Source organism: Xyrauchen texanus, chromosome 38 (assembly GCF_025860055.1).
Source record: "Xyrauchen texanus isolate HMW12.3.18 chromosome 38, RBS_HiC_50CHRs, whole genome shotgun sequence".
NCBI lineage: Eukaryota > Metazoa > Chordata > Actinopteri > Cypriniformes > Catostomidae > Xyrauchen > Xyrauchen texanus.
In genome coordinates, this window is record NC_068313.1 from 37,392,270 (window position 1) to 37,405,918 (window position 13,649).

At 40.1% G+C, this 13,649-nt stretch overlaps 1 protein-coding gene across 1 annotated transcript in view; it reads left to right on the forward strand.

Annotated features, from left to right (window-relative positions):
• The first annotated feature begins 11,415 nt into the window (after positions 1 to 11,415).
• LOC127632178 (caseinolytic peptidase B protein homolog) overlaps positions 11,416 to 13,649 on the forward strand; it is a 39,342-nt gene continuing 37,108 nt past the window's right edge. The window contains exon 1 of the mRNA XM_052110770.1: positions 11,416 to 11,957. Within this exon, the coding sequence (XP_051966730.1) occupies positions 11,576 to 11,957 (382 nt within the window). The 5' untranslated portion in view covers positions 11,416 to 11,575. The remainder of the gene's footprint in view (positions 11,958 to 13,649) is intronic.

The following is a 13,649-nucleotide window of genomic DNA, read 5'->3' on the forward strand; positions in this document are numbered from 1 at the left end:
AACGCCCCGCCGCGTTCTCGGCGAACAGAAGGGGTCTCCCCCGCCCCTGGCAGCGGTTCTCCCGCTCCAGGCGTTCGGCAGTGAGCCCCTCCCCACTCGCGGTCAGCGGTCTAACACCGTGTCCTAACTACACGCGACGCGACGCCGCGATAAAAGGTATCTTTTCCATGTTAATCAGAGATTTTGTCCTAACCAGACGCGACGGCGACACGCGAAGTTTCTAATTTAGAAACGGTTCCTATTTCTTCGACGTCGCGGCTGACAGATCCGCCCACACAGAGATCTCATTGGATGGAAGTTCTGCGTGTCATGAATATTTAATCATCAAACATGGACGAGGAGGAACTGATTGTCGAAGTTCAAAGGCATTCAATTCTCTACGATAAATCCCACAAATTCCACAAAGACATCAGGAAAAAGGATTCCGTCTGGAGAAGTATAGCTGAAGCATTGAATACACATGGTAAGTTAAGTTTAGACTTTCATCTACAGCGAATGAATGAATGAATGTAGCATTTAGCTATAGTAGGCTACTAATGACGCATCAACCTGTGTAAAACAAATTCCGCTTTATTTTCAATGTAAAGTAGAGTGAATAGGCATGACGATTTGTGTCCCTGTATCCAGGGGTGTCATTCCAGACAATCTACTGAAATACAGGCAGGGTGGGGAGTCGCAATGACAACTAGATAGGTACATTTCCTGAAGAAAATGTGAGTGGTGCTTGCCGTGGCAAAACTCGTCAAATAGCCTGCTTGAAAAGAACAGAAATTGTGGTCATAAATAAATCAACCCAGAAGTCTGTATAATGTTCTGGTGCAGAAATATGTGATTTGTTAGTAGGTTGCTAGGGTAACCCCATGTGGTTGCTAGGCAGTTACCATAGTGATACTAATCAAGTGTCCTTGCCATCCTGATTGAAATAAGTCAAACCGAAGTCTGTATGTTTTTGTGATGCAGAGATATGTGATTTGTTACTCTGTTGCTAGGGTAAGCCCATCTGGTTGCTAGGCAGTTACCATAGTGATACTAATGAAGTCTCCTTTCCATCCTGATTGAAATAAACCAACCCAGAAGTATCTACGCTTTTCTGATGCAGAGATATGTGATTTGTTACTTGGTTGCTAGGGTAACCCCATATGGTTGCTAGGCAGTTACCATAGTGATACTAATGAAGTGTCCTTGCCATCCTGAGTAAAATAAGTCAACCCGAAGTCTCTACTGTTTTGTAGTGCAGAGATATGTGATTTGTTACTCGGTTGCTAGGGTAACCCCATCTGGTTGCTAGGCAGTTACCATAGTGATAGTAATCAGGTCTCCTTGCCATCCTGAGTGAAATAAACCAACCCAGAAGTCTGTACGCTTTTCTGATGCAGAGATATGTGATTTGTTACTTGGTTGCTAGGGTAACCCCATATGGTTGCTAGGCAGTTACCATAGTGATAGTAATGAAGTCTCCTTGCCATCCTGAGTGAAATAAGTCAACCCGAAATCTCTACAAATTTCTGGTGGAAAGATATGTGATTTGTTACTCGGTTGCTAGGTTAACCCCATCTGGTTTCTAGGCAGTTACCATAGTGATACTAATCAAGTCTCCTGGCCATCCTGATTAAAATAAATCAACCCAGAATTCTCTTCAATTTTCTGGTGCAGAGATATGTGATTTGTTACTCGGTTGCTAGGGTAACCCCTTCTTGTTGCTAGGCAGTTACCATAGTGATCATAATCAAGTGTCTTTGCCATCCTGATTGAAATAAACCAACCCAGAAGTATCTACGTTTTTCTGATGCAGAGATATGTGATTTGTTACTTGGTTGCTAGGGTAACCCCATATGGTTGCTAGGCAGTTACCATAGTGATACTAATGAAGTGTCCTTGCCATCCTGAGTAAAATAAGTCAACCCGGAAGTCTGTACTGTTTTCTAGTGCAGAGATATGTGATTTGTTACTCGGTTGCTAGGGTAACCCCATCTGGTTGCTAGGCAGTTACCATAGTGATAGTAATCAAGTGTCCTTGCGATCCTGAGTGAAATAAATCAACCCAGAGGTCTGTGATATTTTCTGGTGCAGAGATATGTGATTTGTTACTTGGTTGCTAGGGTAACCCCATCTGGTTGCTAGGCAGTTACCATAGTGATAGTAATAAAGTGTCCTTGCCATCCTGAATGAAATAAATCAACCCAGAGGTCTGTACTATTTTGTGGTGCAGAGATATGTGATTTGTTACTCGGTTGCTAGGGTAACCCCATCTGGTTGCTAGGCAGTTACCATAGTGATACTAATCAAGTGTCCTTGCCAGCCTGATTGAAATAAGTCAACCCGGAAGTCTCTATGTTTTTGTGATGCAGAGATATGTGATTTGTTACTCGGTTGCTAGGGTAAGCCCATCTGGTTGCTAGGCAGTTACCATAGTGATAGTAATCAAGTGTCCTTGCGATGCTGAGTGAAATAAATCAACCCGGAAGTCTGTACTTTTTTCTGGTGCCGAGATATGTGATTTGTTTCTCGGTTGCTAGGGTAACCCCATCTGGTTGCTAGGCAGTTACCATAGTGATAGTAATCAAGTGTCCTTGCCATCCTGATTGAAATAAATCAACCCGGAAGTCTGTACTCTTTTCTGGTGCCGAGATATGTGATTTGTTTCTCGGTTGCTAGGGTAACCCCATCTGGTTGCTAGGCAGTTAACATAGTGATAGTAATCAAGTGTCCTTGCCATCCTGATTGAAATAAATCAACCCGAAGTCTGTACTCTTTTCTGGTGCCGAGATATGTGATTTGTTTCTCGGTTGCTAGGGTAACCCCATCTGGTTGCTAGGCAGTTACCATAGTGATAGTAATCAAGTGTCCTTGCCATCCTGATTGAAATAAATCAACCCGAAGTCTGTACTGTTTTCTGGTGCCGAGATATGTGATTTGTTTCTCGGTTGCTAGGGTAACCCCATCTGGTTGCTAGGCAGTTAACATAGTGATACTTATCAAGTCTCCTTGCCATCCTGATTGAAATAAGTCAACCCGGAAGTCTCTATGTTTTTGTGATGCAGAGATATGTGATTTGTTACTCGGTTGCTAGGGTAAGCCCATCTGGTTGCTAGGCAGATACCATAGTGATACTAATCAAGTGTCCTTGCCATCCTGATTGAAATAAGTCAACCCGGAAGTCTCTACGCTTTTCTGATGCAGAGATATGTGATTTGTTACTCGGTTGCTAGGGTAAGCTCATCTGGTTGCTAGGCAGTTACCATAGTGATACTAATGAAGTGTCCTTGCCATCCTGATTGAAATAAGTCAACCCGAAGTCTCTATGTTTTTGTGATGCAGAGATATGTGATTTGTTACTCGGTTGCTAGGGTAAGCCCATCTGGTTGCTAGGCAGTTACCATAGTGATACTAATGAAGTGTCCTTTCCATCCTGATTGAAATAAGTCAACCCGGAAGTCTCTACGCTTTTCTGATGCAGAGATATGTGATTTGTTACTCGGTTGCTAGGGTAACCCCATCTGGTTGCTAGGCAGTTACCATAGTGATACTAATCAAGTCTCCTTGCCATCCTGATTGAAATAAATCAACCCAGAAGTCTCTCTGATTTTGTGGTGCAGAGATATAGTTACTGCTAAACGGTTGCTAGGGTACTCTGTTTAGTTGCTAGGGAGTGGCTTGGCAGCTGCCAATCATGAATCTCCAAAGGCTGCTTGTCAGTATGAATGATATAAACCAACTCCCATGCCTCTGTGACATTCAGAATGGAAGATATCCCTCTATGGATTTTGGTTGTTAAGGTGCTCGACAATGGTTGCTAGGGAGGGGCTAGGAAGTGTTGATTTGATGCATGATTGGCTGTTTGCTGTCCCGAGTCAAACGAGACCACCCTTGTGTTTCTATGACACTTCTATCCGGAGATATCCCTTTGATCTGTTTCAATAGAAGTCTATGGGACTTGTTGCTAAGGTGCTCTTAATGGTTGCTAGGGCGTGGCTTGATAGCTTCACAATGATCCTGAGAGACTGATTGGTCGTCTGAGTAAAATGAGCCCACCCCTGGTCTCTATGACACTGTGATCCAGAGCTATGTTCAATACAAATCCCTATGCCTTTTCATTTCATGGGCCGTCCTACACCATTATAAGTCAATTGGGGCATTTTTGGGCAGCTCCTGCCCCCAGGGGTGCAACTTTTACCCCATATTGAGGTATGCTCTTACAGAGCCTGCCAGCCTCTTCAAATGTGGCAAATCACACGTTTCTGTGAAATCCTCGCCGGAGCTGTGACGCCTCAAAGTTTGTCACAATGTTAAGTCTATGGGATTTTTCGGCCGCTTTTTTGCCCCTGGGGCAAATACCGTACCTCGATCGCTTATAAAAGTCATAGCACACGTGTCCTCAATAGGCCGTTCGATTTGACACCTCATTTGTGGGTCTACGCCAAACGGTGCGGGACGAGTTAGGTGCCAAGTTTTGTACGGAGATAGAATAATAATAAAAAGAAGAAAAATAAAAATAAGTATGTGAGATTACAATAGTGATGCTTTGCAAGCACCACTAAAAATAAAAAGTATAATAAGTATGTGAGATTACAATAGTGATGCTTTGCAAGCACCACTAATGACACTAGTCCGAGCTGTGCACACTCGGCGCGCGCGAGGCAGATCTGGCCGCGCCCGCGCTGCTCGTAGTAGAGATATTCAGAGATATTCAGAGGTAGTCAGTATATTTTGTTAATGTTTTGATTTTTAATAATGTTATTTCTTGATTTGATTATGTCCTTACCCATTTCCAATGCGAGTGCGGGTGCGGGCCAGCAGTGCGCTTTCACAGAGAGACTCCGCCCACACGCTGTTCTGAATGGCTGTGATTTTTGATTGACGTGTGGCGTCTCACAGTCGTGTCGCATCTAGTGTGGACAGACACACTTGCTGTCGCTGGAATTTTATCGCGTCACGTGTAGTTAGGACACGGTGTTAAACCCCGCCGCGTTTCAGCGTCTGGTAGAGTACTCCTCATGACATCATCTTGGTGAAAGCTATAGTGGCCCCACCCCTTTGTGAAGCCTTTGCAATTGAATATGTATGATTTGGCAACATATTGGGGCTACAAAAATAGAGATGCATTACACATAAAAACATAAAGCAAAAACAGTAAAGGTTATTTCAGCAAATTGAGTGTTTAATGTTGTTGATGAACTTACAGCATAACTCGAGTTGTTCTCAAGACACATTAAACATTAACAAACATAATTTAATGTAAAAAGCAAAAGCTGAACATTAAAATACAAGTAACTTAGACTACAACAAAACAACGTCAAAATAAACCAGTGAATAGTAAAAAACCTAAGTAATTTCTTCATGCCGCAGTGCATGCTGGGAACATAGCTGTAGATGTAATTTGACATCTATATGCTGCTAAATTACAGTTATCTGGATCTGATCCATGTGCCAGGACAAAATTACATTTGTGGGGTGATTTTGCCATTAATTATATTAATACCAAACCTGTAAAGGAATGCTTTTTATGATGGGTTTGAACAGGAACATGGGCTGGACTGGTAAGCTGGCATACCGGGCATTTTCCCGGTAGGGCCGACGCACTTATGGGCCACTCAGGGGCGTAATCGGCCATCGGGAGCACCGAGCGGCCGGTGGTTCGGCCGTGAAACGGGCCACGATAAGCAACAATGAGCCGCCGCGTGATGCAGAACGGACCACAAAATGGCGCCGCATGATGCAGAACAGGACAGCGAACGCGCCAGTTGGGCCAGTTTCTCGGGCCGATTTCTCTTCCCAGTCCAGTCCTGATCAAGGGACTTTCTGCAGCATGGAGCACAAGGAAGAGTTTGAATCATAGGCGTAATTCTATGGGGGACACGGGGACACGTCCCCCCTCAATATTCAAAGAATGACAATTTGTCCCCCTAATATTTGATCATACTGTATGATTATGTGAGCAATATCGATGTGACAGCTAGTACGTCTTTCTTTCCAGCTCAGAAAATATCAAATCCCGGCCGGTCCATTTCCCAAATCCATTCGACTTGCCTTACACTATACATTAACGAAACCTATTTCTGCTGAAATCCATGTCATGGTTTCCCCTTACCTTTGTACTCTTGTGCTCCGTCAATGAGCGAGTTAGGAGCGCTAAATCAGACAGACATTTGGCACATATTTATGGATGGTAAATATCCAGTATTTGGCTAACACAATCCCTTAGATAACGACTAGGTGAATTTCACTAGAATTTCCAATTGTAGAATTAGTGCGAACTTCAATTGCAATACAGCTTGTATGAATGGGACTTTTGACAAGCTAGCTGACAGCTACTACCAAGTGTGCCGCACAAGCCCTCAAAAGTGAAGCCAAAACGTCTCGATCGCCCCCCGGTGGCTGGTCCTAGTATAGGTCATAAACCCCGCCTCCCCATGTTATTCAACGGGGCGTGAGACCAACTAAACAATTAAATGACACTTCACATATCTTTTTTCCAAAGATAGTTTCTGTCATTTACTGTCGTTTCTATCACGTTGATGTCATTTCAAGTGTTTGTTTTCAAAATAAGTTTGTTTTTAGTTATTTGATGCTATAAAAACGCTGCTGTGACATCATGATTGACAGCTGTGATTGACAGGTTCTCTGAGCGAAGTAGTCACCCGAAGCACCAACGGGCTTTTTTCGGGATCTTCGGAGGACTGAGGAGATTGGAGCTTTAAATTTAATATCTACATTTCTATAATTAATTATTTCACACCGTCATAAGTCAAAAGTCAAAAGGGGCGTGTGCTTGCAATTGATTCAGCGAGAGTGAGGGCGGGGCCTTGATTTTGCAGCTTTACTTCCTGCTCACTACTGCGCAGGTCTGGTCCCGAAATCGCAACTGCGCAGACTCAAGTCCCAAGATGTCAGCGCCATATCGGGACACTGGCGGCTTCAATTCTCACCAATGGAAAAGAGCGAAGGGGCGTCGGCCATCTTTTTTTTTACAGTCTATGGCTACTACCTATTGGCTAGTTGATTTTACGAACGTTCCATGATTGTCAGACGTCACTGGTGGGCGATGGTATTTCCGGTCTAACGCTACGTTAGGTTCATCGACGACGCCGGTAACTGTCAGGTAAGACTAGGACCAGATAAACATGGCTTTCTACACCAGATCCCTTCAACATCTGCCAAGGATAACGATAAATGACGTACACCGAATAATTCAAGCGTCATCACCGGCTCCCAAGAGCAAGAGGGAAAAGGGTTTCAAGATATACGTCTCTTCATTCATTGACAATTATGAAGGTAAGTTATGCTATGTCTTTAGCTAGCTGTAGCCCTAACGTTAGCGATGATGCTAGGTGACGTTAGGCTAGAAAGTAACCTTAACAAAATACTTATTAAACGATTAATTTTAGTTGTCTGACATGTGGTTTATTATATGTTCATTTTACTATCTGACATTGAATAAATGAATGTATGGGCGTTTCTTCAACAAGGGGCATTTTTAGGCTTGTGAAGTTGAATAAAAAAACTTGTTCAAAAGTCACGTAACACCGTCTCATAAGTTTAAATTATTTGTCTAGTTTTAAGGTCTGTAAGAGGACAAACTTAGATTACAAGAGAAGTTATGAGTTATTCTGTTTTTAGATAACAGCAGTGAAATGTCATTTCCACCACATCTCAATGCTGTTATTTAAAAACAGAATAACTTATGTCAGTCAAGAATTGTCTAGGGTCATTTTTGTAACTAGTTTTATCAGTTTTTCCACAATGTACAATAATTATACATTTGTCAATGAGATAAATTAACTGCCCTAAGGACCAAACGGTGAACAGTACACCTGTCACACTCTGAAATGTAATACTGGTTTGGGCAAGAGCTTATTAGAAAATAAATGACTTGCATTTTTATATTAAGTAGAGCATGATCTCAGTAAATTGTGGATACATTTTTAATGTGTGATGAGAACTTTTAAATATTTTTTAAAAATGTGGGTGGTGATGGAAATTACAATGAATTAACGTGAATGTAGAGAAACAGTGGAGATGTTTATTAGAAAAACAATTAAACTCATCACACTCAGTAAACTCAATTCACAAAGCCATTAAATATAACCACAACTGTTTTTAGTGTAGTGCTGAGTTTGATGTATACAACTGATTTGTCTCACAGATGAACGGTTACAGTGCGTGTAAATAACTGACACAACTTATGGCAAGGCAAAAATATAAGCAATAAATGATGCAACAAAATTGAATTTTCATTCATCTAAATGAAATCAATTAATATAAAAGTATAATTTAGAAATAAAAATAATATTATAATCTAAATATAAAAAGTATTGTAATGTATTATAATATAAAAAGTATTACACAAATCTATTCTTGCAATCCATATCAATTGTACTTTGGTCATATTTTTAAAAAATGACATTTTTGGTTACAAAGTACATAAAAGTGCCCATAGTCTAAGAATCACCCATATACTAATGACTTGTGTTGTTTACATGTATTGAGAGTATTTGGTTATCCCCAGTATCAAGTAAAGACAGACAGGGAGAGTCAGCATCCGTGCTACCTGTCATAGATCTTTGAGGAAACATGAGAAACCTCACACCATCAGAGTAGGATGAAAGACAGTTCAGTTGTTCGTCTGATCCAACCAGTTCTGTTCTGGGGCTTCAATTTGGCAATGATGGGTTAAACTGGCAAACAAATGTATAATTACCTAAACAAGTTGAACATCTAAGACAACTATCTAGCTAGCCAAACGTTTGAAGTAGGTAACACTATGATGACACTTGCCTGCCCTATTAGTGTTCTAGTAGACCTACCATTCCTATATGAAACCCCAGAAGCTGGTTGTTGAGACAGTTGCTTTGCTGTTTATATTGTGTTGTGTTTAACTTACTTACTTTCTTACTAACCCTAAAGTAACCTCATTCTCTAACTCATAGTAGCTAACTTGAAAAATAATGCAAAATGCACTTTTGACTTTTAGATATCTGATCAGTTTGTGATCTCTGCTGATTATAACACACTTTTTTGTTTTTTAAAAGATTGTCCTAGAAGACTCCACCCCTGTTCAGCTCTATGAGGTTCAGTGCTCCTGTGTGGCTGGCAGAGCCTTAATCATAATGTTGCATTACTGTATCAGACTGTACAAAACATGTGTTTGTGTGAAAATCAATGTAAATAGTTCTCTTTAAGAAATGCACATGTATGTACATAAACAACAAACCTATACAAGGTACCTTTTGTTATTATGAATTCAGTGTTAGTAGTTATTAGATTACATTAAATTTTATTGTCATTTAGCAGAGTACAGGTACAGAGCCAATGAAATGCAGTTGACATCCAACCAGAAGTGCAAAGAAGCATTAAAGTACTGTTGAGTACTGTATTATGTGCAGTTATGTGGACTAGTTATCTACAAACTCATAACATACAAAATGTCAAACGTTGCATCACAATGTTACAATTATAGGAGCCATGTTATTGTTGAGTGTAGTATGACAGCTTGTGTCTTTGTATAATAAATGTCTGAATTAACTCATGTATTTGTGTTCCTCCTGGCAGTGTAAAGACAATAAATGACAAATGTAAACATTGTCAATATTTCAGACAATTTTCTGAAAGGTATATCACAAGATACAAAAAAACAAACAGCATAGTAAATTACAAAATATATAAGCAGTATATGGAAGCTCATAGAGAAAAATACAGTCCTTGGCGCTGGTAAACAAAAATTGTTCCACTCAAAAAGACATGGCACAGCTCCTTGAACAAGTTTTCGGCGTCCTGTGGTTATGATGAAATCTTCTAGCTTAAAATGTCGACTGCATAACCGGGTGTTATCGGTAGGAGTGAAGTTCTCGCGTCTTATCTTGACTAGCCACTGAGCTCGTACCTCAGGCTGATGCGGAAAACGATGAAAACTTCAGAATTATACCTCGATGAAACGGCACAACGGCACATCGAGGAACACTACAATGTAATTTAGAGTTGCCAATTTGATACTGATATGTAAGACGTTTCTTATTTACTGTTAACATTTTACATACGGTACTCACTGATAGCTTGCCACTCACTCTTCCACAACATCTACATCGGAAATACCGGTAGTAACCTAAACCGGAAGTCCCCCCGCCCACCACGCAGATTTCGAACGTTCGTCGCGTCACCTGTGCACATAGCGAATACAGGCTAGCATGTAGCCTGGCTTTACAGCAAACTGAGATAGTGGGCTTGAGCATTTCAGAGGGTTTATTTTTTGAGGAAAAAATGTTAACTGACAAGTTACTTTACACAGTAAGTTTTCTGTAGTGTTTACATTTGTACCATATGAGCATTGTCCCTCATTAGTACATGACTGTTTGACTATCATTGCTCAAGACTTGATATTAGAATATTGTTATACTTTAACAGTAATTTAATCAAAATGTTTATAGAAAAATATCTAAAATTGGGTTGAAGTTACCTCAGTAGGGAGAGATCACTGGCCGCTTTGTAGTCAATTCAGGCTAGTCTGTCCGATGCTAGAATCATTATGAGTGAGTATAACGTTGGTTTGACAATCAGATGAAAAAAAAAATGCTTGTTGTGTTATACAATTACAAACATTTTTTTAAAAAAAATAGATTCATAGCCTATTTATATTTTGCGGGAGTCACGCGGGTAATTCCTTTCTCCCGTTCCCGCGTACACATCATCCCGCCCGCACCTGCGCACTAACAGCGAAACTGAGAAAAATGGCTTGAATTATTTTGATGTGGATTTTGTAGTTACTGCATTTTTACACAATGGTTTCTCTGAATTTCAGAATATGAGACAAAACTCGTCTGTAATTATAATCGTGGTGTCTCTAATGTGTCTTTGTAATTCTTATGAGTCAACTCAAATTTATTTGTATTACACTTTTCACAACAGCCGCAGCTGTACATGAAATTATGCTATAAGAGAAAATTAATTAATATATTGCTAATATTAGTTATGTTTAGAACTATTAGTGGTTAAAATTAGTAAAATAATTAAGTGTGTATGATTATATACAATGTTTATCATATTATTATTTATATATATATATATATATATATATATATATAGAATAATGTAGTACTACCATAGTACATGTCTAAAAACAAACTTTATAGTTTGCAGACAAACGTGGTATTTAAAAGGTGCCATGAAAAAAAAAACATTGTGCCACCTGTCAAGAAAATCCATGTCATATATCATAACAAATTAAAAATAGATTTTTATAAAATAAAATTATATATAGCAATTTTTAGGATTTACTCTACCATTTTACATGTCAAAAATAAATACATAAATAAACTAAATAAACAACGATACCTTTAGTATGTCTGTAATATGCGCTGCAGCGGAGTGACGTTATTATACTCAATTTCCCATAATTCATTGCTAAGCGCGTCACGTTTGTTTTTCCGTTACCGGAACACACGCTTATGCGCTCGCGCTCTGATACATATGATATTAAACGCTTCAGCCGACTTTCAGTGATCATTAAAAAAACTCCAGTCTTATTCTAAAACCGAGCCCGTTATTATTACTACGGTGTACTGGGTCAGTTCTGTCCGTCACGATGTTTCTGTCATCGGTACCGACGCGCGTGCTGATGCGAAGGTCGCGCAGTCTGTCGCCGTGTCGCGCGCTGCAGACGGGTCACGGCGAGGCCTCGCGATTCCGGAACCTCTGCGAGCTCGAGTCGAACCGGAGTCCGGTGACGAGCGGGTCACGGATGTCCAGAACGGGCGTTTTGGGCGAAGAGTCGCATATGCAGTACCATCACTTGGCCAACAGGTGGCGCGTCAGTCTGGAGGGCCGCAGGAGCAGCTGGGCGGCTCTGACCGCTGCGGGGCGCTACAGTGACGGGGGCAAAAGCCGCTCAAGCACCGCTGCTGCTGCGGGACTCATTTCAGCTGCTGCCCTCGCGTTCTGCCTGAAGAAAGACAGTGATGACAAAGGTACTAAAATACACCATAATATAGACAGACAGTAAAAACGTTCGTTTTTGGTTCTCAAACATTCTTCTAAAGTTAGGGAATGCAGATTTACAGCAGGGTTGCAGAAAAAAAAAAGAGAAAAGTATGCGATGGTAGACAAGCTCCATTTGTTTAGGATTAGGGTGGGGGCGGGGTTACGGCATCTGCTGCTGGTGTTAATATATTCACTTATAGATATTTGGTTCCAGTGGGCGGGGCATACATGAATATTCATGAATTATCTTGATATGCGTGTTAAAGTGAAACTGAAAAGTTTAATTAACAACAACAACGACTAAAATAAACCTGCAGAAGTATCTGTGATTTAATACAATTTTTGTTTCTACGTTGGTGTGATTATTCTGTCACTCTTTATTTCTTGCTCATCTTATAAAAGGGTTATGACTATAGGACTAAACACTTAGTACCACATGCGAACATGAAATAGACCCTATTGTGTTCTTTGTGTGACACTTTGGACAGTATACACAACCTCTTTCAGTCATTTCATTTAAAAATATCTTCATCAGTATATAAATAAGCAGTATCAAGAGTGCGATATGGCCTTATATCAGCACTGCTATTAATAATCACAGCAGTGCTGCTATAGGGCCATATCGCACGATTGTGAGTCTGATGTTAACAAGTTCAATTAACAAGTACATTTAAAAAGCAATAATCACAAAAACGCATTTGTATATATATATATATATATATATATATATATATATATATATATATATAGAAGCAATATCACATGAGCAAGAGTGCGATATGGCCTTATATCAGCACTGCTGTGATTCGGCCGCAGGTCGGGTGTCGTAGATAATCACAGCAGTGCTGATATAAGGCCATATAGCACAATTGTGTGATATTGCTAATATACAACAGTTTAATGAAGAAGTAAATAAAAAAACAGATACGATCATGAAAACGCATTTGTGCATGGAACTACTTTCTTACGCAACAGTCTGTTGTGTCTCTCAGCTGTGATGAGCATTAATGCTGAAGTTGTTTAAAGTCGTTTAACGTTATTTCCCAGCTTTAGTAGTGCAGTAGTAACCCGAGCAATCATATAGTGCTGATGAATGCAAACACTGACTGATGCTGACTCACTTCACGTCTCCAACTGCCTCGTATTACACACAAAAATGGCCTTTTGCCGCCACCTGCTGGCTAACATATGTAATGTCACTAAATTAAAGGTAAAGAGACACATATAGCTCTTAACACATCTGCACTGCCCTTAAACTTTAGTTTAGAATGGCACGAACACAAGCGGAGTGATGAGTCGGTTCCACAATTCATGAATATTCATGTATGCTCCGCCCACTGGCACCAAATATCTCACCAGCCAAACACCAGCCAAAAACAAACCGTGGCACCTTTTGTACAATGGGCGAGAAAGTTAGAACGTCTGTTCTTGGAAACAAAAAAACAAATGTTCCTGGAAGGTCAAAAATTGTCTCTAGATGTGTTTCATAATCTATGATCATTATTTATACATTTAATTAAATAATGTACTTCATAATGTCTGTCATTGTTGTATATCAATAACATCTCAACAACACTTATGAAAAACCATCAAATATATGATTATATACAAATATATCAAATGTGAATAAAAAAATAACTTAAAACAAACCTTTAGAGAACGTTCTGTATTGGTTCTTA